The sequence below is a fragment of the Carcharhinus amblyrhynchos genome, chromosome 17 (genome assembly GCF_965287045.1).
Source record: "Carcharhinus amblyrhynchos chromosome 17, sCarAmb.v2.hapA, whole genome shotgun sequence".
Lineage (NCBI taxonomy): Eukaryota > Metazoa > Chordata > Chondrichthyes > Carcharhiniformes > Carcharhinidae > Carcharhinus > Carcharhinus amblyrhynchos.
Genome location: NC_137340.1, coordinates 3,000,666 through 3,027,142, shown reverse-complemented (window position 1 = coordinate 3,027,142; position 26,477 = coordinate 3,000,666). Strand labels below are relative to the sequence as shown.

General features: G+C 42.6%; 1 protein-coding gene across 1 annotated transcript in view; it reads left to right on the top strand.

Moving 5' to 3' along the window:
- The window catches only part of mypn (myopalladin), a 208,245-nt gene that overhangs the window by 86,473 nt on the left and 95,295 nt on the right, over positions 1-26,477 (top strand). Inside the window, exons 5-8 of the mRNA XM_080205403.1 lie at positions 587-704; positions 3,052-3,123; positions 12,872-13,013; positions 19,082-19,105. Coding sequence (XP_080061529.1) covers positions 587-704; positions 3,052-3,123; positions 12,872-13,013; positions 19,082-19,105 — 356 coding nt within the window. The remainder of the gene's footprint in view (positions 1-586; positions 705-3,051; positions 3,124-12,871; positions 13,014-19,081; positions 19,106-26,477) is intronic.

The following is a 26,477-nucleotide window of genomic DNA, read 5'->3' as shown; positions in this document are numbered from 1 at the left end:
ACATCTTTACCAACCTGCCTGTCATGGATGTATCTGTCCACAGTATTGGCAGCAGTGACCACCACACAGTCCTGTGGAGTCGAAACCCCGTCTTTTGTTGAAGATACCCTCCATCATGTCATGTGGCATTGCACTGTGCTAAATAGGATAGACATCAAACAGACCTAGCAACTCAAGACTGGGCATCCATGAGGCATTGTGAGCCATTGGCAGCAGCAGAATTGTATTCAATCACAATCTGTCACCTCATGGCCCAACATATCCCCCATTCTACATTTACCACCAAGCCAAGGGATCAACTTTGGTTCAGTGAAGAGTGTAGGAGGGTATGGCAGGGGCAGCACCAGGCTTACCTAAAAATGAGGTGTCACTGGTGAAACTACAACACAGAAGTACTTGAGTGCCAAACAGCTGAACCAGCGTCCAATAGATTGAACTATACAATCCCAGTTGTTTATATGTGGTGGGTGAAACCCTTCTGTATTTTATTTTGAAGTGAATAATTTTTAATGTTCAGATTGAAAATATTTGAAGGCCAAAAGGTGATCAGGTATTGGGTCTAACCGATATTGTGTTTTATATTTAGGGTTCAGGATAAGATTCACATTGATGTTGCTGCTCCATCCCCTCCCTCCAATCCTACAACTGCTCATTCAGAGTTTCACTCCACAGTTGACTCATCTCCAGTGCGACCAGTACATCAGGTATTAATGATTCAAAGTTCTGAATTCTTTTCAGTATTTATCTAGAGTCATAGAGATGAAGGCATGGAATAAGTCCATTTGGGTCTTCACATCTGTCCCTGAGGAGAAAAAAACAGTAAAAGGGGGACAATAGTATACTGATCCAAACTGCTTTTCCCTTCTGGGGTGCCAGTGCTGGTTCTTCAACTGAAGCTGTGTACCTATGACAATGTTTCATTTTCAATGTTCTCATTCTGAAATACACGTCGAATTCTTTTTAAAATCTGGGGGGAAATGTTCCCAGTTGAGGGGTGGGTGTGACGCTGGTTTGAGTGCATGTGGAGAGTCAGTTCCCCGAAACTGAGGTCAGGTTAGGATCCTTACCTCATCCCACCTTCTTCCAGGATTGTGAAAGGCAGGATTCTAGCCCTCGAGAAGCTCAGGCTCCCATGGCAGATTGCTGCTGACATATGTAGCTTTCTGAAACAAGACTTCCTTCACAGAGGAGCAGATGGGCACGCACTGCCAATGGTTGATAAGATGCTTGTGACTGTAGGGCCATCCCTAGCCAACCACACCCATGCTGCTCACTGGGTATCTGCTGCCGCCAGCTTTGCACTCTCTTCTGTAAGGAGGGAAAACAGAGAGCTGTTCTGTTTGTCTGTTTGTGTGGGGAAGAGGAAAGGACAACATTTATGGAGGGTGATGATGAGACATGGCTGTGAGAGGGCATAGCACGAGGGTAGGTGTTAGATGGGGTGGCTTAGATGGGGATGTGAGGTACCTGCGAGGTAAAGGAGTGAAGCTGCAAGGTGACCAGTCATGAGGCGTGCTGTCCACTGGATTAAGGTTTGAAAAGATAGGGCTAGGCACCTGGAATTGTTATCCCCTTTCTTGCCTTCCTGACGTTCTGTATTGTCTGGGTACATCACACCCAGATTGGAAGCTCCTGCTGCTCACTTCCTTGGGCGTTTCCACCAACACCTACTTGATTTGAGAGCTTGTCTTATTTCTCCCCTCCTTGAGAAACCTCATCTCACTGCCATCCCTCAGATCACAAAACAGGACCTCCAGATAAGGAAGAGGGAGCCAGTGAGTAGCTTTCCCTGGTCTCCTTGTCATTTCTGTAGTCTCTGCAGCCTCAAAATTCCGAGTCCTGGTGATCCCTTGGAAGCCATACCATGTTTCCTTCAGTTAGAGCTCTTTCCTTTGACAGAATGGACACTCCATTCCAATCTCACCCCCACCCTCATTCTCCCTAATTGCTTGGGCAACTTGGAGGGTACACATGGATGTCATGGTGGAGCCATAGTTCATCCCGCCCATTAGTAAGTCGAATATTGGATTTGGAAATGATCCCATTGTTCTGGCAGCGACTAAGTCCAGAAACATTCCATTCATTTTTTAAATTTTACATTATATTTGTTATAAATACTGGCTTGAGAATTATTGACTGTTTGAATTTTGGTAATTTAACAATTGCTGACTTCAATTAATTGTAATCCTTTCTGAATTTAAAATTATTTTCTATTACTGGATTTTGAAACCTGCCATGGGCTTGTTATCTAACTTGCTGGTACCAACATTTAGCTCACAGCCTCACCCATGGCAATGAAGCAGAAAGTTTTGTCTTAAAGAGCCAATTTCTCAGTGGTATAATGATATTATGGCAGGTGTAGAGGATATTTTCTCCCAGGTTTGTGATTAACAAGTTCGCAATGTTTCTTTCTGACTACTGAGCTAATTTACTGAGTAAATGGCATGTTTCCTGTTCCTGTACGGTTAGCAGTGACATCTTGTGAAACGAAACAACAATTTGTTTTAAATGAAATGGAAGTTGTTACAAGCACATATGAGGTCTGTCAGCATCTGTAAAAAGTAAGGACATCTTGATGTTTCACAATTGATTGGCCATGCTAAAGAAATTGCCCCTTAGTGTCTAGGGATGCGTAGCTTAGAGGGATTAGTGGGTATAATATGTAGGGATATGGGGGTAGGGCCTGGGTGGGATTGTGTTCGGTACAGACTTGATGGGCCGAAGGGTCTCTTTCTGCACTGTAGGGTTCTATGGCTCTAATTCCAGAGGGTCCACCAATTGAGCCAACACCTTCGAGGGAGTCACATTCAGCAGAGCTGTGAATCAGAGGAATGGGACTGTAACCTTACACCTTTTTCACAGACACCCCTTGAGAGTTGGGGGCCATGGGATTGGTCAGTTTGCCCTTACACCTGAAACGATAACCTACCTGTTCTGTCCTCAGGTGCAGTTTTATCTGCCGTGCTTCTCCAGGATGTACCTTATTTTTGTTCTGACCTCTTCCAAAGCTTTTTGTCTGAAATTGGGTAAAACTGTTTATTATTCCACCAGATACAAAGCCCCACAAACCTGCTGCAGGGATTGGATGGTCTACCCCTCATGGCTGCTCCGGTTTTCACAAAGGTATTGGAATTTGAAATAAATGATTTGTTTGATTGATAAACTGATCTATCAGCCCCGCGAGAGGCTTCCAATGGGACGGGCTGCGGAAACCAAATGGCAACTTTTGCAACATCCAATTATTTTGGGACACTGGCCTGCTGCCATCCTGAGCTTATGTATAGTCTCAAGAATTTTGTTAAGTGGTCTACATCAGATTGCAAGAATGGCTGTTCATGCCATGCAGGATTCTCTGGTCCCACTGCAGTGAATGGAGATTTGGCTCAACACCAAATTCACCGTCCTCACTGGCAGCAGGTGCCAGGGCATGAACGGACAGAGAATTCAGGTGCAGATATTTTTTGCCGGCTCACCCCCTTATTCTGCATGGCACTACTGCTAAATGGATAAATTCAAAACAGATCAGGCAGCTTAAAATTGGGTATCAGCAGCAGCAGAATTGTATACAAGCACAGCCTAACATCTTGGCCCGGCATGTCTCCCAGTCTACCATTACCACCAAGCCAGGGGATCAACCCTGCTTCAGGACACCATGCCAGGAGCAACAAGAAGTGTCAGCTTGGTGAAGCTATGGTGTTACATGCACGCTAAACTGCAGAAGCAGCGTGCAATCCCACAATGAATAAATCAGATCCAATCTGGCACAGCAGTGAATGGTGATGGACAATTGAACAACTGACTGGAGGAGGAAGCTTAACAAATACTCCCTTCTTCAGTGATGGGGAGGCCAATGCAAAGGACAAGGGCTGAGGCATTTGCAACTGCTTTCATAGATATAGATTCACTGACATTTGCAGCACAGGAAGGGGCCACTCTGCCCAAAATGTCTACACTGATCAACAAAGATCTGACTACACTAATCCTACTTTCTGTTGTTTGGCTGATTGTTTGCCCTAGAGGTTATGGCATGCAATAAATACTTATTAAATGTTATGAGAGCTTCTAACTCAACATCCTTTCAGGCAGTGAGTTCCAATCTCCCACCATCCTCTGAGTGAAAAGGTTTTTCCTTAATTCCTCTCTTACCTTTCTACCTCTTGTCTTAAATCTCTGCCCCTGCTTTTTGACCCCTCTACCAATGGATAATGTGCCTCAATGTCCACCCAGCTATGACCCTCATAATCTTATCCACCTCTACCAGGTCCCCTCTCAACTTTCGCTGCCCCAGTGAAACCAGCCCCAGCCTATCCAATCTCTCCTCAGAGCTCAGGCAGAATCCTGGTAAATCTCCTCTGCATCCTCTGCAGTGCAATCGTATCCTTCTTAAAATGTGGTGACCAGAACTGCACACAGTACTCCAGTTGAGGCTGAACGAGTATTTATACAGTTACAGCATGACCTCCCTGCTTTTCTATTAGATGCCTCGGCTAATAAAGGCAAGTATCCCATATGCCTCCTTAACCACTTTATCCATCTGTCCTGCTGCCTTCAGGAATCTGTGGACATATGTCCTAAAGGTCGCTCTGATCTGAGTGTCAGTACTTTCCAGGGTCCTACCATTCATAGTGTAATCCTTTGTCTAGTCAGCTCTCCCCAAGTGCATTACCTCACACTTTCCTGGTTAAATTCCATTTGCTACTGCTCTGCCCACCTAACCAGTCCATTGATACAATCCTGCAATCCATGGCTGTCCTCCTCGCTATTTACCATCCCATCAATTTTACCGTCCTACCGATGTTTAAGTCCAAATCATGAATATACATCACAAATAACAAGGGCTCCAGCACCGAGCTGTGTGGAAACAGATTTCCAGTCACACAAACATCCCTCTATCATCACCATCTCCTTCCTATCTCTCAGCCAGTATTGGATCCAATGTGCCACTTTGCCTTGGATCCCATGAGCCCTTACTTTCTTGATAATCTTCCATGAGGGATCTTATCAAAAGCCTTTCTAAAATCCATACAGACCACATCAAATGCATTACCCTCATCAACACTTCCTAACAAATTCTTCAACGAGAAGTTGCTGAGTGGATTATCCATCTTGGCCTGCTCCTGAGGCCCCCAACATCACAAATGTCAGTCTTCAGTCAATCCAATTCCTTCCACATGATATAAAAAAAATCCCCCCTCCCTCCCTCTGCAATGTCTTGCTCATTGAATCACCTGATCTGTAATGGCGCTCCTGGTCAGATCACCTTACCTGTGGATTTGCATTGTTTGGCTGGGGTTGGGGCCCTTTTCTTTTGAGTATGTGGGTAAGACCTTTCCCAAGTCAAAGAAACAATAGAAGACAAAACACACATATGCTGGGTCTGTTCCCAGCCGACACATGCACAAAAAACCTCAGAGAGGGTGGCATGGTGACACAGTGGTTAACAATGCTGCCTCACAGTGCTGAGGATTCAGGCTTGATTCCAGCCTTGGGTGACTGTGTGGATTTTGTACATTCTCCCCAGGTCTGCATGGGCTGTCTTCTGGGTACTGTAGTTTCCTCTCAGTCAAATATATACAGGTTGGGTGGATTGGGAAAGCTAAACTGCCCCTTAGTATCAAAAGGTAAGTTGAGGGAATTAGTGTGGTAAGTACGTGTGGTTACTGGCATAGCAGTGCTCTAACATGTTCTGATAGCACTAACCACTGCTAACATCTTATCTGAAATTCCTCTCCAAGCCACACACCATCCTGACTTGGAATTACATTATCTAAGCATCGCTGTTGTTGGGCCAAATTCCTGCAACTTCCTTCTTAACAGCATTTATCTCAAGCACCTAAACTAGATGGACTGTTCAAGAAAGCGGCTCAAGGCCACCTTCTCAAGACAATTTAGGGATGGAAAACAATTGCTGGCTTTGTCAGTGACTCTGACATCACGTGAAACCATTAAAAAACCCTCCCTATGCAAATCCTTGGGTCAGTCCGGCCAAAATGAGATACTTGAAGCTAAGCTTTTATTGGAAAAAGCAATGATAAATTTGTGCATTTTAATTAAAAACTATTATTGCTATTAGTGTATTTTTCTCTATTTGTTTTTTCTATGGAGGTCACTCTTTTTTCATGTTAAGAACTTTTATCCCAGTTTTTTTGCTTGCCATTGCAATAAGTTGCAGCAAATGAAAAGCTTCAGTAAGATTTTTTGTGTCTTTACACCCTTAAGGCAGAAACAGACTTAGCGACAAAGCTTTGTTGTGAATTGGCCTTGAGAGAAAGTCAGGCCATGTTTATTAAGTTTTCAGATAAGTTGCATCAACAAACTTCAGTAGTGATTTACAGTTTAATGCGGAATTTACTCTCATGTCAAGATCCAGACGATAGGACACACAAAACATTTTTTCTAAACCTTTTAGACTTTTGCCCTTTGAGCTTTTCTTCCCTCTTTCTCTCCTCCTCCCTCTCTTTCCTCGTCCCGCTTTCTTTCCTCTTCCCTCTTTCGTCCTCCTCCTTCTTTCTCACCTTCTCCCTCTTTCTCTAGCTATCTCCCTTGCCTCTTGTCTTTTTCTTGTGCCTGGACTGTCTTTCTCTTCAACATGCAAAAATCAAAGTGAGGATTTTTTTTATTCTGGCTGTTATCCAATTAATCACCTTCTAATCACCTTCAGCTCCTTGAATGAGACGACCTTTCCCTTGACCAGCCAGATTGTGGCTGTTGATCCCCTGACAGGTTTGGAAATTGAAAGAAAGCCTAATTTTATGTGCTGTGATTTTTACATCCACCTCATTAATTTATCCTAACTGGTGGCACAGTGGTTAGCGCTGCTGCCTCACAGCATCAGGGAACCAGCTTGGGTCACTGTGTGGAGTTTGCACATTCTCCCCATGTCTGTGTGGGTTTCCTCCAGGTGCTCCGGTTTCCTCCCACAGTCTGAAAGATCTACTGGTTAGGTGGATTGCCCATGTTAAATTGCCCTTGGTGTCAGGGAGACTAGCTAGGGTAAATGTGCGGGGTTATGGGGATAGGGCCTGGATGGGATTGTGGTTGCTGTGTACTCGATGGACTGAATGGCCTCCTTCTGCACTGTATGATTCTATTAGTCAGCAATGTGGTGAAATTAATGATAAACAGACATGGTGGTTTATTTTGTGTGTGATATCTGAATACAATTTTCAAACAATTACAATCTATTTAATATCATTGCCAAAATGCGACATATGATCATGAGAAAGCCCTCATCCAATTAAATGGCTACTCTCCACCTCATTTACTCATCTTTGCTCCATAATTCTTCGTCCTTTATCAAACAAAAATCAAATTTTTACTACATTTTATATCAAATATTGCTTGTTGATTTCTCTCCTAAGTAAGCAAGTTCTAATTTTAAGTAATTCATTGCTTTGGATGATCTCACCAGAGGAAATAACTTCTCTGTATCTACCCTAGTGAATCTCTTAGTCAGTTTAAATACCTAAATCAGATCTCTCCTCAATCTTCTAAACTCAAGAGAAAACAATCAACATTTATGTAACCTGTTTTGTAATTTTATCCTTTAAGTTCTATATTGTTTTGGTGGATCTCTTCTGTATTCCCTCCAAGCTGAATATATTTTTACTGAGGTACTGTTTTAGAGAACTGAGTACAGTCCTCCAGGTGGAGGTATATTTGACCAAGACTGTCTGACTGAGGCTCCTCACTCCTGTCTTTTGGTCCCTTCAAGATAGTCAATATACTATTAATCAGTGTGTGTGCTAATTACCACGTTAAGGGAACTGCTAGTGAAATATATCACATTGACTGTCCTATAAGTAGACACAACACTTTGGGCAGAGAGCTTCTTGTAGGTTAGTAGCAGTGAGGAAGTGTCTTACAATAAACCAGCTTGAACATAAAGACCAGTCTGGATTGATTCTTCCACCACAATTGTTTGTTGTTAGTGACAGATAGAAACCAAGCTTCCATTAGCATTTTGATTACTTTTACCTAAAATAATTTTGCTCATCCACAGCTTCCAATCTCTCACCATTAAGAAAATATTTGGATTTTGCTTTCACAAATCCAACAGCTGTCAGGTTTATTATTTTTCAGAAAAAACCATCTTTGCAAAAAAGATTTTGAAATTGAGTTATGTTGTTTTAAAACCCCAAATTCACACAGATTAACATAAAGTCCCACAAACCAAAGGAATATTAAATCCACATGGGCTAGTTTTATGCTTCATCACAACTCAGTACGTGCAAAACAGATCCAAGGAGAACCATTTATCTCTTTAAAAATTATTTATTGACCAGGATGAGATCTATTCATTTTGAGAAGGTCTCTAGCATTTACACCCAAAGGTCACTGATGCTATTAACATACTTTCTGTTGAACTGATTTCTAAACAGCAAGGTAACCCATCACCCCTGACTAGAAACACAGGGAAAGGAACCAAAGAACAGGGATTTTGAACAGAGATGCATGAAACACAGGGGCTGGAGGCTGGGAAATCATTTTAAACCCAGCCCCCTCTCTCCACAATATGGATGAATATGAAGGCTTTTAAAATCTCAGATCCAACCCTAATTCAACTCCAATTCTCCCACTTAATGGTTTAATGGGCATACGATAGGAAGCCAATCCACTCACAGTCTGGGTTAGTCATTTAATGCAAGAAATAAGAGCAGGAGTAGACCATTCGGCCCATCGAGCCTGCTCCACCACTGAATATGATCATGGCTAATCTTGGGCTTTGATTCCATTTTCCCACCAACTTCCCATAATCCCTTAATTCCCAGAGAGACTGAAAATCTATCTAACCTAGCATTAAATATATTCACTGATGGAGCATCCATAATCCTCTGGCATTTGATTTAATTTGATTTATTATTGTCACATATATTAGTACACAGTGAAAAGTATTGTTTCTTGCGTGCTACACAGACAAAGCATACTGTTCATAGAGAAGGAAACAAGAGAGTGCAGAATGTAGTTTTACAGTCAGAGCTAGGGTGTAGAGAAAGATCAACTTAATGTGAGGTAGATCCATTCAAAAGTCTGTTGGCAGCAGGGAAGAAACTATTCTTGAGTCAATTGGTATGTGACCTCAGACTTTTGTATCTTTTTCCCGATGGAAGAAGTTGGAAGAGAGAATGTCTAAGGTGAGTAGGGTCCTTAATTATGCTGGCTGCTTTGCTGAGGCAGCAGGAAGTGTAGACAGAGTCAATGGATGGGAGGCTGGTTTGCATGATGGATTGGGCTACATTCACGACCCTGTGTAGTTTCTTGTGATCTTGGGCAGAGCAGGAGCCCGTACCAAGCTGTGGTGCAACCAGAAAGAATGCTTTCTATGGTGCATCTGTAAAAGTTGTTGAGAGTCATAGCTGACATCTCAAAATTTCTTAGTTTTCTGAGAAAGTAGAGGCGTTGGTGGGCTTTCTTAACTGTGGTATCAGCATGGGGAGACCAGGACAGGACACTTAAAAAAACCTGAAGCTCTTGACCTTTTCCACTTCATACCCATTGATGTAGACAGGGGCATGTTCTCCTTTATGATTCCTGAAGTCGATGACAATCACCTACGTTTTGTTGACATTGAGGGAGAGATTATTGTCACTGCACCAGTTCAGCAGATTCTCTATCTTATTCCTGTACTCTTTTGAGTTGGAGGGGAATTTGGCTGCACAGTCATAGTTGTATAAGGAGTATAGTAGAGAGCTGAGAACACAGCCTTGTGGACGCTGGTGTTGAGGATGATCGTGGAGGGGGTGTTGTTGCCTATCCTTACTGATTGTGGACTGTGGGTTAGGGAGGTCAGGATCTAGTTGCAGAGGGAGGAGATGAAGCCGGGCAATGGAGTTTGGAGATGAATTTTGTCGGAATAATGGTGTTGAAGGCTGAGCTGTAGTCAATAAGTAGGAATCTGACATCAGGGTCTTTGTTATCTAGATGTTCCAGGGCTGACTGCAGGGCCAGGGAGATGGCGTCTGCTGTGAACCTGTTGCGGTGGTAGGCGAACTATAGTGGATCCAGGCAGTCCGGGAGGCAGGAATTGTTTTGTGACATGACCAGCCTTTCGAAGCATTTCATAATGATGGATGTCAGAGCTCTGGGTGAAGAAATTTCTCCTCATTTCAGTCCAAAATGATCAGCCCTTATCCTGAGGCTGCGTCCCTGTGTTAGATTCCCCAATCAGTGGAAACAACCTCTCAGCGTGCCCCCTCTCAAACCCCTTTAGAATTTTGCAGGTTTCAATGAAATCACCTCTCATTTTTCTAACTCCAGAGAATTATAAGCCCGATGTACTCAGCCTCTCATTATAGGACAAACCCCTCATCCCAGGGACCAATCTAGTGAACCTCCGCTGTACCACTGATGCCCGTTATGGCACAGCACTAGTCCCTGCCTGCTAACTTGAAAAATCCCCCCTTTATAGCTATTCCCAGCTTTCTGTTAACCAATCTTAATCCATGCTAAAATATTACTGCCAATTCCTAAGGTGCTTATCTTGACCATTAACCTTTCTGTAGCATCTTATCATATGTCTTTTGGAAATCCGGGTATCTGGTTCCCCTTTATCTACCCTTTAGGGTGGCACAGTGGTTAGTGCTGCTGCCTCACAGCACCAGGGACCCAGGTTCAGTTCCAGCCTTGGGTGACTGTGCGGAGTCTGCACATTCTCCCCGTATCTGCGTGGGTTTCCTCCGAGCTCTCCGGTTTCCTCCCACAGTCCGAAAGACATGCTGATTAGGTGAAGTGGCAGTGCTAAATTCTCCCTCAGTGTACCCTGAACAGGCGCCGGAGTGTGGCCACTAGGGGTTTTTCACAGTAACTTCATTGTAGCGTTAATGTAAGCCTACTTGTGACACTAATAAATAAACTTAAACTTCACTCATAATATTTTCAAAAAACTCTAAGAAATTTGTGAAACAGGATTTCTGTTTTGTAAAAGTATATTGATTTTTTTCTAATTACACCTCATTTTTGTAGGTGCATTGATATTACTTCCTTAATAATAGATTCCAACATTTTTCCAACACCGGATGTTCGGCTAAGTAGCCATTTTCTCTTTCCCTTTTTTCTTGAGTAGCAGTGTAACACTTGCAAACTTCCAATCTAATTGGACCGTTCCTCAGTCTAAGGGATTTTATAAAGTAGTAGCCAACACATCCACTATCCCTGCAGCGATGTCCTTCAGAACCCTAGGGTGTAAAACAGCAGGTCCTGGGGATTGGTCACATTTTAGTTCATTAAGCCTCTCCAATAGTCAGTTCTCTCTTCACGTTGTCTCACTTAATTATTGTTTCACTTTAACGCCCTTATTAAGATAGTTGTCAGTGTTTCCATTTAACATTATCAGTTTCATTTTAATATTGTTTGTCATAAGCTTTCTCTTCTGCAGCCTGCCTGTTCAAAAACTTTTCCCCCACTGCTCTGCTCCTGCCCCAGCACTCCTGTTCCCTGCTTCCACACTTGTCTTCCGGTATTGCTTCTGGGCCTTGCCTCCCACCTTCTGTTCTTACCCGACGTCCCGGGTCTGTTCTTCCCTTGCTGCTGACTCCGCTCCTATCCTTGTTGTTTGTTTCGCCCATGCTGGGCTCTATCTTGTGACAGAATGTGGTCAGTGTAGGGCAGCTGACTGCTCCAATCAACTTTTGCCACTAGGTGGAGCCTGATCAAGCTAAAAGTATGATGAGTGCAATTTTTAAAAAATTAGACACTGCATTTTACAGTATTTCTTTTATATTTAGTGATATACTTTATTTTGCAAGTATACTTCACATATTCAATATAGTATTTTAACTTGTACAAAGCCTTGTTAGGCTGAGAAGTGTCCAAAGGAATCTAACTCCGATTTTAATACTAATTCCAAATAGGAACCCATGGTTCACGTGAAGTTGTGATATCCAGAACACAGCTTTAAGTGAGACCTGCTGCATATTGGCTCTGATGATATTAGCTTCCTCATTCCCTGTGCTAATTTCGCCTGACTCTGCTTCTAAGGGAACAATGTTTACTTTAGTTACTGTCTTCTTTTTTTATAAACTTACAGAAACTCGTTCAATCTGTTTTTATATTCCTAACTGGTTTACTTTCCTATTTTTTTTTCTCCTTTTCCTGCCATTCTCAACTCGAAAAAGAAGGAAAAGTTAATCTCTCGCTTTCCCCATGGACTGGTCCATTGCATTGTCACATAAAACCACTGCTTTGAATGAGGGACCTGCATCCTTGTTGATATCTACTTTGCATTTTCAGTTAAGGCACCTTCTGAATTCACTGAATGAAACCAATCCAACCTTACACATGTAAAAAAATCGTTTGTAAATGCTGAAATGTGCTAACAACCTTCCCAGTGTTTGGGATTGGTTTGATGTAACAATTCTATTGGCCCTTTGGGAGTTCAATGGCTAAATTTCGAACCACACTTTTGTTTCAGCAGCTTTGACCTCTGCCGATCCGGTCAGAAACGAATGTCCGAATTAATTCTTTGCATCATGAAACTGACATTCTACCAGAAACAAATTGTAACTTGAACAAATATTCCAACTAAGCCAATCCTGTAAAAATCTTAAAATACAAAGACATAGCTATTTATTATTATAATTATCTCCTTCTCAGTCACCTATTATCCAGCTATCCTACTATCATCCATCTATCCTTTCGTTCATCTGATCCATGGGTTTATTTAAACAGAAGTTGGATTTCTTTATCTGTAATGGTCTCTCCCATATATCAGTGCGTTGTAGCAATAACAGCTGTTTATAGTTACAATAATTCAAAAAGATATCTTATGAACTAAAATACGAAAGGGGCACCTGGGGGACATTTTTCCTCTTTTGTAAAGCAGGAATGTCAGTCCCTAGCCAGGCTAATAAATTAATGTGTGTGTGATTTGCAGCCACTCCAGGATGTGACAGCTAAAGAAGGACAGCTGGTCGTGTTGGAATGCCGTATTAAAGGAGTGCCTTTCCCCAAAATTGAATGGTACCGAGAGGAAACATTAATAGAAGATTCTCCTGATTTTCGAATCCTACAGAAAAGTAAGTATTGTTTATTATAGTGGTGACTAATTAACACTGTAAATCAACAGTAATTGTCCATCCCGGAATCAGGTTATATTCATTGGAAGGCTCTACAGGGATAAATTTACAAAGAATTTAAGAGTTAGCACAGCTGCCTCACAGCGTCAGGGACCCAGGTTCAATTCCATTCTTGGATGACTGTGTGGAGTTTGCACATTCTTCCCATGTCTGCGTAGATTTCCTCTGGGTGCTCCGGTTTCCTCCCACATTCCAAAGAGATGCAGGTTAGGGTGGATTGGCCATGCTAAAATGCCCCTTAGTGTCCAAAGATGTGCAGGTAGGTGGATTGGCCATGCTAAGATGCCCCTTAGTCTCCAAAGATATGCAGGTAGGTGGATTGGCCGTGTTAAATTGCCCCTTAGTCTCCAAAGATATGCAGGTAGGTGGATTGGCCATGCTAAGATGCCCCTTAGTTGTCCAAATATGTGTAGTTTAGGTGGATTGGTCATTGTAAATGCACTGGGTTATGGAGAGAGGGTAGGGGGTATGGGCCTGGGTAAGACGCTCTTCTGGTGAGTTGCTGCAGACTCAATGGGCCTACTTCTGCACTGGGGATTCTATGGTTGTGGTTATGTTGTTGCAGGTTTATAAGTCCAATTGGTAATGTCTTCTAGGTAACAAACCTGGAAAGTTTGGTTGGTTAGTTTTTATTCAGCCGCAAGTAATTCTGCACATTTGATATAGACACATTTGGCTTGGAACAGCTAATTATAAGTAGAATCAAAATGGAATCAACTACAATAAAACATATATAACATCTGACTTTAAGGCCTTTTTTAATATGTAAGGATGAGGTAGTATAGAAATTGGATGGGATAAAAATACTTAAAAAGTTGGCAGTATCCTAGATTATTGAGGGAAGTAAGGGTGTAGATATTAAAGACTCTGACCACAATCTTTCCTTTATTCTTAGACTAGTTTATGGGATTGTTTTTTACTTTATTCTTTCAGTTGTTGCCTATCCCTATTGCCCTTGAACTGAGGGACAGTTAAGAGTTAACCACATTGCTGCAGCTCATGTAGGCCAGATCAAGTAAGGACGGCAGATTTCCTTCCCTAAAGGGCATTAATGAACCAGATGGGTTTTTAACGACAATTAGCAATGATTTCATGCCTCTGGAATATTCCCCAGAGTCACTAGATTGCTAATCCAGTGACAAAACCACTAAACCACCACCTCCCCATGCCAAAGGACAGCAAGATTGTAAATATACACTCAATAAGGAGAGATGGATAAATACACTCAATAAGGAGAGAGGCCATTCTGGGAGTAGTAGTAACAAATGAAATTAAAGGTTCTTTATCTGAATGTGTGAAACATTTGCAATAAAATAGATGAACCAGTAGTACAAATGGAGATAAATGGTTTTAATCTAATTGTCATTGCAGAGACTGCTTACATGGTGACTAAAGTTAGGAAATATATAATCCAGGGTACAATATTTTGAAAAGACAAACAGAATGGCAGAAGATGAGAGGTAGTAAAGATTGACAAGAGGACATTAGTGAGAAAGGATCTTGGCTCAGAAGATCATGAAGTAGAATGAGTATAGATAGAGATTAAGGAATAGCAGAAAACACTGGTGGAGGTGTTTATAAACCCTGAACAATACTTATACTGTTGTTTAAAATATTAAAAGGGAAATTATTGAAGTTCATAACAGAGACAATATAATAATTATGGAAACCTCGCCATATAGACTGGACCAATCAAATGAAAATTAATTTGTAGAATGTTTTTGTGACCATTTCCTGGAGCAATACTTTGGATGGAATTTTCTAACCCAAAGGCAGTGTGTTTTTGGATGTGAAGGTGGCTTGCCATTGTACACTAGCAGGATCTTCCAGTCCCACTGTACTGTCCTAACTATGTTAGGGGTAGTGGGTTTTAAACAAAAAGAAAAAGAGGTGGTTTGCACACGTAGATTCAAACTAACTCATAGCAGGTTAATTGAGATGTTCTCTTCACAGAGTACGAGCTGGAAGTAAACATCAGCCTGTGAAAATCCCTAATGACATCACCACCAAATCCTGTGATCAGTTCTTAAAGCAATCATACAACTATTTAAGTATATAGCACTTACGATGTCTTTGGCATTTTGCATGGCTTGCCCAGGGAACCCACCTTGTTTTCAGCAGGACCAAAAGGTCCCACTGGCAGCAAGGGCCAGAAGATTCCACTCCTTGTGGAACCGACAGGGAATAAAGCTATTTTAGATCCTTTAGGGTTAATTAGTAACCTCAGAGTGAAAGATCTGCTGGGAAGTAATGATCATAATTGGGTTAAATTCCATGTTAAGATTGAACATCACATATTCCAATCACAGAGAAGAATCTTAAACAAAGCTAACTAGATGGGGAGAACAGATGAAATTGATTGAGTAAATAGACTAAATAGTATGGTGATAAATGAACAGTGGGAAACAATTTAAACTATTCAACAAAAATACATTCCATTAAAAACCAGAGCCCAGCAAGAAAGATCCATCAGTGGCTTACTCGGGAAGTTAAGGATCGCATTAGATTAAAAGAAGAGGCTTACAATTTTGCAAAGAATAGTAGCAAGCCTGAGGATTGAGATTGTTTTAGAAACCAGCAGAAGGCCACCTGCTTGGATAGAGGATTGTTTAAAACACAATAAGCAAAGAATAGGCATAAATGGGGCATTCTCAAGTTGGTAGTGGAATACCACAAGAATCAATGTTGGGACAAAACTAGGTGGAAAGGATAGTTGTGAGGAGGACATAGAGAAGATGCAAAGAATTATAGACAGGTTAAGTGAGTGGACAACAAGAAGACAGATGGCATATAATGTGGCGAGATTATTCATTTTGCTCTTAAGAATGGAAAAGCAGGATATTTTTTAAAAGGCGTGAAACTTGAATGTGCTGGTACAAGGAACACGGAAAGTTAACATGCTGGTGCAGCAAGCAGTTAGGGAGACAAATGGACTGTTGGCCTTTAATGCAAGAGGATTGATGTACACAAGTAAAAAAATCTTGTTAAAATTACACAAGGTTTTGGTGAAGTCACATCTCCAAATTGAAGGAAGGATATACTTGCATTGGAGGTTGTATAACGAAGGTTCACTAGGTTGGTTCCTGGGAGGAGAGGGTTGATCTTTGAGAGGCTGAGTAAATAGGGCTGATATTCTCTATCATTTAGGGGAATGAGAGGTCACCTCACTGAAGCATGCAGAATTCTGAAGGGGCTTGACAGGGTTGACACTGAGAGGTTGGTTGCCCTGGCTGGGGAATCTAGAACATGCCTGTTAAAAGAGGTAGATAATTTAGGATTGCGGTGAGGAGAAATTCGCTCACTCAGAGGTTTGTGAGTCTTTGGAATTCTTTATCCCAGAGGGTTGTCGATGCTCCGTTGTTGAATTGATTTAAGGTTGGGATAGGCAAGTTTTTGGTGTTTCAGGGAATCAGGGATGTGGAGAGAGGGCAGGAAAATGAAGTTGAAGCCATGAGTGGTTGATTGGCAGAGCAAGCTCGACATGTCATGTGGTCATTCCTGCTCCTGTCTCTGGGTTTTTGTGATATACACCTTTGAGGAAGAGTGGTAGATATGGTTTTTCAGAAGGAGAATAATGAAGTACCTCAGGATTGAAGGATCAGTGCTGCCTGGTATGAAATCGACTTAGAGATAAAAAAGCAGAAAAGGTGGTGATTTGTGGTTTTCCAGATCAGAGGGAAGTATACAGTAATGTCTCACATTATAATACAGATTATAATCATTGTTCTTTTAATCTCTATCACATAGTTTTAGATATGCAATACAACTTTTTAACGTTTAAAGAGACACACAAAACTGTAGTAAACATTGACAAGGGAAGTAATGGACTTCAGGAGGAAATGGAATGGTGAAATAGACAGATGCAGGGTTTCAGGGTACAGTGTGGGCCTGGGTAAGATGCTGTGTCGAGAGTTTGTGCAGACGCGATGCACCAAATGGCTTCCTTCTGCACTGTGGGGATGCTATGGTTCTATCAGATGAAATTTAACAGAGAAACTGATTCATTTTGCTATGAAGAATAAGGAGACACAAAACAAAGCAGATGGGACAATTTTAAAGGGAGGGCAGAAAGAAGGAATCATGGGAGAGTACGCACACAATTCCTTGGAGGACGAGTGAGATTCTGTTGAAGTGCACTGCATCCCTTGGCTTTCTAAATAGAAGTCATGATGTGGAGATGCCAGCGTTGGACTGGGGTAAACACAGTAAGAAGTCTGACAACACCAGGTTTAAGTCCAACTTAATGATCAATGATCAAATAAATCAGTTGGACTTAAACCTGGTGTTGTCAGACTTCTTACTTTCTAAATAGAGGCATTGAACTGGATTTTTATGTTACAGTCGGGAATCATGAGTCAGTCCATTTCCTGCTACTGCGTTCCCAACTCCTGTACAAACTGCAGGCATATGTTATCCTCCCTGCTGCCACCACCCCCCCTTCCCCCCCACACCACCCCAGGGAGTTGGTGTCAGGCAGGAGTTGCTGCCCTTTGACGTAGGTGGGAATGGAGGTGGGTAGATGCCCCAGCGAACAGATTAAAAGGCCAGCTTTCATCTGTTGGGACACTGGCCCAGTTCTATTCATGACTATTAGTCCCCCATCTCTCACGCTTCACCATCTCCCTTTCACCTCATGCATGCCCTCTTTATAATCTCCATGTCTTCTTCATGCCCCTATATGTACTCCATAATTTCCATGTTTCCTCCATACCCTCCATTTTCTTTCAATTCACCTGTGCCTTCTCCATACTCCTACCCCTCATATCCCCCATGCACCCTCTATGCCCCCATTGTCCTCTCCATCCCGCGCATGCCCCCTCATATCTCCCCTTGCCCTCTCCATACTCCCCATGCCTCCCCAATATCCCCTATGCATATGCCTCTATGCAACTGGGAAGACCTTAAAATGCTCATGAAACCATCAAAATAAAAAACAAAATCCACTCAAAAAATATTTACAAACAGCCATTCAAAAACAGCTTCAAAGAAATATAATCCTGTTAAATGATCATAAAACTATCAAGCAGACAAAGCTCACAATCACCGAGACAACCATATCAACAATGCTTGCTGGGCAATAACCGTTACTCGGATTTGGAACTCAACCGAGTAATCGTAATGGGATTCCATTGAATTCATTCTATAGCATTTCATATTCAGTTGGAGAGTGAGAAATGTTGGTCTAAAATCAGTGTCTGAAACTTAAATCAAAGTAATCACAAGGGTATGAAGATAGAGTTGGCTAAACAAGAATCTTGACACCATCCAAGAGAAAGCAGCCTGCTTGATTGGCTCCCCTTCCACAAACATTCAATTCTTCGAGGACTGATACAAATGGCAGTCATGTGTACCATCTACAAGATGCACTTAGGAATTCACCAAGGTTTCTTAAGCAGCACCTTCTAATACTATGACCAGTACCATCTAGAAGGACAGGGGCAGCAGATACATGGGAACACCATCACCTGGATCTTCCTCTCCAATCCTAATTTAGAAATATATTATTTTGTGGAGATGCCGGCATTGGACTGGGGTAAACACAGTAAGAAGTCTCACAACACCAGGTTAAAGCTCAACAGGTTTTTTTGGTAGCAAACATCACTAGCTTTCGGAGCGCTGATCTTTCATCAGTTGGGTGGGAGTTCTGGGAGTTCTAGGTTGATTGGCCATGCTAAAAAATGCCACTAGTGTTCTGAGGTGCGTAAGTTAGAGGGATTAGTTGGTAAATATGTAGAGATATGGAGGTAGGGCCTGGGTGGGATTGTGGTCAGTGCAGACTCGATGGGCTGAATAGCTTCTTTCTGTACTGTAGGGTTTGTATGATTTCTACGAGAATCCTGGAACTCTCTTCCTCACAGCACTGTGGTAGATTCAGCTGAATTTAATGTTGCAAAGGCCACATTTTTAGTTTGAAAATCTTAACTATTATTAAAACCTTCTTTTGAAAAACGTCCAAATGAGGAAATTCCAAATGAACTGATTTTCTCTTGTCTCTTTTCTGTATCTAGAGCCTCGGTCGATGAGTGATTCAGGTAAGTGGCTGCAGCTTGTGGGGGTTCACAGTCATTTTTATTGAGTAAGCACTTCAGCAAAGCGAGCTGTAAATGGCAGTGTTCAGAGGGAGGGGAAATGTCAGTGTAAACTGTGCCCCTCTTTCTTGTGAATTCACTTGTATAATCACAGGGCAGAACAAGAAACAGACAGAAACAGGGATTCCCAAAGAGCATTTCCAGAAATGCAGGAAGATTACGGTCCTTCAGGCAAGTCAGGGTGGTTTTCAAGATATAATTTGTGAGGTGGTGATAGGTGTACAGCGCACAGCAATACTGCAATTACATTGCAAAAGCAGTCTAAATCCAACTGTAGTATCTAAGTTTACAGTTAAATATATGGAGCAAGACTTCCTACATTATGGGAAAACTTGTACCCTTAAGAAGTGGGGCAAGAAAGTCTCACTTGAGCATAGATATAAGAATTGGTGGGGCTGTTGGGCAGTAGATTTACAATCCGAATTTCAACATGCATCCCCTTTGTATGTGTAGGGAACGCAGTTGTGTTAAATTTAATTGTCATTACATACGCTTCCAGCAGAGGAAGCTTAGACTTGAAGGTGATATCGTTCTTCACTTTTCAGTGTAGCTGTCAGAGGGAGTGTTAGGGAACACCCAAGAAAGCATTCAACGTGCCCCCAATATCTCTGCCCCTGGTTTCTGTCAGAGCTGAGAGCCCTCGGTCACCTGCACACAAATATATGAGGCAAGCAGGTTAATTTTCTTAAGAGTTGACAACAGCAGATCGCATGGGCAGTTGTTTTCACTTCTGCATGGATTCCAGCATTCTGATGACTTTGGATTACATTCACGTCCCAATGCAAGGACTAGCACAGAGGGAGGCCATTTGATCCATCGGCCCATGCTTGCTGTTTAAAGTGCAGCCACGTTATAGCCTCATATTCCCGCTTTGTTATTGATAATCCTGCCCATTCCTTATCCTCAAATATCTCTCCAATTCCCTGTTAAAATTACTTCTACGGTCAGCTTTCACCACATTTTCAGTCAAATCTTTCCGCATCTTGATTACTCTCCGAGTGGACACATTCTCCTCATTTCTCTCTGCCTTTGGGCATTGACCCTCTTGTCAGAGAGAAAAGTTTTACTCTATCCATCCTTTCAAAACATTTCATCACCTGAAACCTCAATTGGGCCATCATTTAAACTTCTTTGCTCCTTGGAGAACAATTCTAACTTTTCCGATCTCCTTATAACTGAAGTCCCTCATCCCTGGTAAACATCCTGGTAAATCTTGTCTATGTCCTAAGGCCTTTCCATATTCCCTGAAGCACGATGCCTAGAATTCTCTACAATAGTCCAGGTCGAACCAATGATTTATAGAATGCCAGCGTGATCTCTTATTGTATTCTATTACTTTTATGATCTCTCTTTATATTCTATTCAAAACCAATATGCCTTTTAAACCACCTTCCCAACCTGTCCTGTCAGCTTTAAGGATTTGTGTATATGGTCACTAAGGTCTCCCTGGTGTCTCCTTGCTCATCTACAAGAAGAAGCTTGGCACCATCCAGGACAAAGCTGATTTGATTGCTACCCCTTCCACAAACATTCACACCTCCACCACCAATAAACAATGGCAGCCATGTGTACCATCTACAAAATGCTCTGCAGACATTCACCAAGGCCTCTCGGACAGAACCTTCCAAACACATGACCACTGCCATCTAGAAGGACGAGAGCAGCAGATACCTGGGAACACCACGACCTGGAGGTTACCCTCCAACTCACTCATCATCCTGATTTGGAAATATATCGCCGTTCCTTCACTGTCACTGGATCAAAATCCTGGAACTCCCTCCTTAACAGCACTTTTTGGGTATACCTACACCACAGGGATTGCGGCAGTTCAAAAAGTCAGCTTATCACCATCTTCTCAGGGGCAATTAGGGATGGACAGTAAATGCTAACTTAACCAGTGACACCCACATCCCATAAATGAATAAAAAATGAATTTGTTGCATATGGCCAAGGACTGCTTTATTCTCTGGGGAATTGAAAATAGCACTGAACATTGTCATTTGGCTGTTCAGAATTTGAATGTTGCTGGAAAGAAGAACAGGTTGCCATAGTTTTTGTGAGGACAAATGCAAGAATGCCAAATTTCAAAGGACCACAACAATTCACATTACAGGAAAAAAGGATGCTGATTGGTTGGCAAGAGCCATTTAAGAAGTTAACATTATGAAATCACTCGCAAGCATTGCTGCATTTGACTTTTTGACAGAGAAAGGTCATTAATGAAGCAGATGAGGATGATTGGACTGAGGACATGGTTACATGTGGCAGTGCACTGGTGTCGATATTTTTAGCCTCCTGCCATTATTGTTCACAACTGGATGTGGCAGGACTGCAGGCTTGATCTGTTGAGTGTGAGAATGTTTAACTTATCTATAGCATGTTATGTCCTCTGTTTAGCATGCATGTGAAAATCTTGTGTTGTAGTTTCACCAGTATGATGCCTAGTTTTTAGATCTACCTGGTGCTGCTTAATGCCATGTTCATTCAACTAAAGTCAATCCCCCTGGCTTGATGTGAGGGACATGCCAAGCCACATGTTTACCACTTATCACAGAATCCCTACAGTGCCGAAGAGGCCACTTGGCTAATCGAGTCTGCACCGACTCTCTGGCAGAGTATCGTACCAGGTCCTCTTCCCCCACCCTATTCCCATAACCCCACACATTTCCCATGGCTAATCCATTTAACCTATACACCTTGAAACACTAAGGGAGAATTTAGCGTGGCCAGTCCACCTAACCTGCACATCTTTGGACTGTTGGAGGAAACCAGAGCACCCAGAGGAAACCCATACAGACACAGGCAGAACTTACAGATTCCACACAGACAGTGACCCAAGCTGGAATTGAACCTGGGTCCCTGGAGCTGCGAGGCAGCAGTGCTAACCACTCTGCCACCATGCTGCATCTTACGGTGCAATGCAATTCTGATGCTGCTGATGACACACCGTACCTAATGAACGCCTGGTTTGAGATATTGGAAGGAAAGTGTTTAAATAAATGTAAAAACACACTTTTTTCCAAAAGCGAAAATGCTGGAAAATCTCAGCAGGTCTGTCAGCATCTATAAGGTGAGAAAAGAGCTGATGTTGAGTCCAGGTGACCCTTTGTAAAAGCCCTTCCAAATTTTCCAGCATTTTCTCTTTTGGTTTCAGATTCCAGCATCCGCAATAATTTGCTTTTAACACATTTTTTTCAATGCCCCAAAGTATTTCTCACCAGTACCCAAGAGATGATTCTGGAAGAATTGGCAACTCCTTTCTATGTTAGCGAAACAGGTAGAAATCATAAATTTTCTATTGCCCAGGAAATATTCACAGGTTCAGCAATTAACAATTTGTTTTGTCTTTCAATCTCTGTTGAATATCAGAAACAGGCAAAATTTCAGATGCTACTCCTGCCAAAAAGAAAGAGTTCACACACAGGAGCAATGATTGAAACACGGTGGCTGTGCATTTATCACCTACACTAACTCTTGTGTCTCTGGGATTAGTGTTCAATTTAAAACCATTATATCATGCAATGCCATGTGTAATTATCCTGTAGTCACATGGGAGCTTGGCCATTAAAATAAAAGCTAAATACTGTGGATCTGAAATAGAAACTGCGTGCTGGAAAATCTCAGCCAGTTTGGCAGTATCAATCGGGAGAGAACCTGAATTAGTATTTTAATTCTAATGTGGATCAGTACACATGACTTGTGAATTCCATTGCAGTTAATAAATGTTTAATCATATCATGTGAATTTATTTTGGGTGCACTGAGATCTAGCCCCAGATTCCTGATATTCACTTCCAGTGTTATCGCTCTGGGAGGTGGCATGCTATTGTTGTAAACAGATGGAGTGGTTCCTGTGTTATGGAAGATTGACCCATGGTCTGTCGTCTTGAATAAATTGTGGACATCCAGTAGAGTGCACATTCTACTGAAGGGTGGTTGAAAGCTAAGTTTAAAAAAATGGGATAGTGCCATTGGCTCATTTGAACCCGTTGAGCAGCTCTCTTGTTTGTGTCCAGTTACACAAGGGAAAAATGAACTTGCATTTAACATAATGCCTTTGCCAACCCCAGTAGGTTCCAGTTAATGAAATATGTTCCCGTCACTGTGGTAATGCAGGAAAATTGTAAAATTTCACAAATGCCAATGAGGTAATTGGTCAATCATCTACCAATTTAGTAATGTTGGTTGAGAGATTAACATTAGCTGAGACCTTCGAGGTGGTAGAGGCCATGTGTATGGAAGCCGCTTCCAAAGGAAGCTTGGCAGGTTTGCTACAGTGCAACTGGTAGATCATGCAAACTGTGGGCACGTTATACCAGTGATGGAGATGATGAATGCTTGGCTTAGACCTGCCTAGCGTTGAGCTTCTTGAATTTCAGTGGGGTATATTCATCCAGGAAGGTGGAGACTTTTCCATCACAGTCATGACTTGTGCATAGTAAATGCTGGAGTCAGTAGATTACTTACTGATAGGTTGCTTGCCAGGGCTGTCAGTTATGAGAACATTGTTTGCAATGATGCAAATGTCAAAGTGAGTTATCAGTTGGTAGGCTTCTCCCTAGTGCAGGGCATCATTGCAAAGCCTTCTATTCCATCAACGTATCGCTGAGATTCAATTGCAAATAGATATTTCTACAGTTGCATGTAAGATTGCTAGTTTCATCCACCAACAGCCTATGGTCCCCAATTTCTTTTGACCTATAAGCACAATGTCATGCAAAGTTCCAGAAGACTGGAGAATAGTTAATGTTTTCCCTTGTTTAAGAAAGGATGTGGGGATAATCCAGGAAATGTTAGGCCTGTGAGCCTGATGTCTAGTGGTGGAGCTTTTGAAGAAGATATTGAGGGACAGGATATAGGCACGTTTGGAAGAAAATGAACTTGTTAGTGACAGGCAGAATAGTTTTGTACGGAAAAGGTCATGTCTCACCAACTTGATTGAATTTTTTTAAAGATTTTGATTTGATTTATTATTGTCACATGTGTTAGTCATGATGTGGAGATGCCTGTGTTGGACTGGGAAGGGCGCAGTAAGAAGTCTCACACACCAGTTTAAAGTCCAACAGGTTTGTTTGGAATCACAAGCTTCCGGAGCACTGCTCCTTCATCAGATGAGTGGAGAGGTAGATTTCACAAACTCAGTATATATAGACACGGACACAATTGCAAGATAATGGTTGGAATGTGAGTCTTTTCAGGTAATCAAGTCTTTACAGATACAAACAATGCGAATGGAGAGAGGTTTAATCACAGGTTAAAGAACATAAGAACATAAGAAATAGGAGCAGGAGTAGGCCATCTAGCCCTTCGAGCCTGCCCCGCCATTCAATAAGATCATGGCTGATCTGAAGTGGCTCAGTTCCACTTTCCCGCTTTCTCCGCATAACCCTTAATTCCCTTGCCTACCAAAAACCTATCCACCCGTGTCTTAAATATATTTAGCGAGGTAGCCTCCACCACTTCAACGGGCAGAGAATTCCAGAGATTCACCACCCTTTGAGTGAAGAAGTTTCTCCTCAACTCTGATCTAAACTGCCCCCCCTTATCTTGAGGCTGTGCCCTCTAGTCCTGTTGTACTTTCTGAGCGGGAAGAATCTCTCTACCTCCACCCTATCCATCCCCTTCATTATCTTATACATCTCTATAAGATCCCCCCTCATCCTTCTAAACTCCAACGAGTACAGACCCAGTCTATTTAGTCTCTCTTCATAGTCCAACCCCCTCATCTCCGGTATCAGCCTAGTGAACCCCCTCTGCACTCCCTCCAAAATATACTTGCGCAAGTGCGGCGACCAAAACTGCACACAGTACTCCAGCTGCGGCCTCACCAGTGCCCTGTACAGTTGCAGCAAGACCTCCCTGCTTTTATATTCTATCCCCCTCGCTATAAAGGCCAGCATCCCATTCGCCTTCTTGACCACCTGCTGCACCTGCATACTGGGTTTTTGAAACTCATGCACAAGGACCCCCAGGTCCCTCTGCACCGTAGCATGCTGCAGCTTTTCGCCCTCTAAATAGTAATCCCTCCTACTATTATTCCTGCCAAAGTGGATAACCTCACACTTGCTAACATTATACTCCATCTGCCAAGTCCTCGCCCACTCGCTCAGCCTATCCAGATCCCTCTGCAGACTTTCCACACCCTCCACGCAATTTGCTTTTCCACTCATCTTTGTGTCATCAGCAAATTTCGTCACCCTACACTCAGCCCCCTCCTCCAAATCATCTATATAAATGGTAAATAACTGAGGCCCCAGCACCGATCCCTGCGGCACTCCACTACTTACCAACCGTCAATCAGAATAGCACCCATTGATACCAACTCTCTGCCTCCTATTAGATAACCAATCCTCTGTCCACTCTAACACCTTACCCCCAACTCCGTGCAACCTTTTGTGCGGCACCTTATCAAACGAGATGTGAATTGTCTTAAACCAGGACAGTTAGTAGGATTTTGCAAGCCTGGGCCAAATGATGAGGGTTACATGTAGTGTGACAAGACCCTGGTTGAGGCTGTACTCATGCAAGTGGAACTTGACTATCAGTTTCTGCTCGGCGACTCTGCGTTGTCGTTTACCTTGAAGGCCGCCTTGGAGAAGGCTTACCCAAAGATCAGAAGCTGAATGTCCTTAATTGCTGAGGTGTTCCCCGAATGGAAGGGAACGCTCCTGCCTGGCAATTGTCACGTAGTGTCTGTTCATGGTTGTCATACCATCAGCATGGTCTCGCCAATGTACCACACCTCGCACCCACACCGTTCAGCATGATGTTCATTTACTGCCATGCTGAATGATGCCTTCCAGGACAGTGTTGCTGGAATCAGCCTCAAGTACAGAGTGGATGGGAAGCTTTTCAACCTGAGGAGACTTCAAGCTATTACCAAAGTGAAAGAGACTGTTCTGTGAGATTTCCTCTTTGCTGATGACTGCGCTCTATATGCTGGCTCAGAGCCAGAGATGCAAGTCAGTATGGACAATTTTTCCATGGCTTGTGACAACTTTGGACTCACCTTCAATATTAAAAAGACCAAAGTCGTGCACCAGCCTGCTCCTCATGCACCGTACACAGAACCCATAATCACAATCAAAGGGCAGAAACTACAGGCAATGGACCAGTTCACTTATCTTGAGCGCACCCTCTCCCAAGCAGCGACTATTGATGCAGAAGTTAACTGTAGAATAGCAAAGGCAAGTTCCGCTTTCGGTAGAATGCGCTCCACTGTATGGGAACGTCGAGGAATCAGCCCAGCAACAAAACTGAAGGTCTACAGCGCCGCGGTACTCACTACCCTCCTGTATGCCTGTGAAACATGGGCT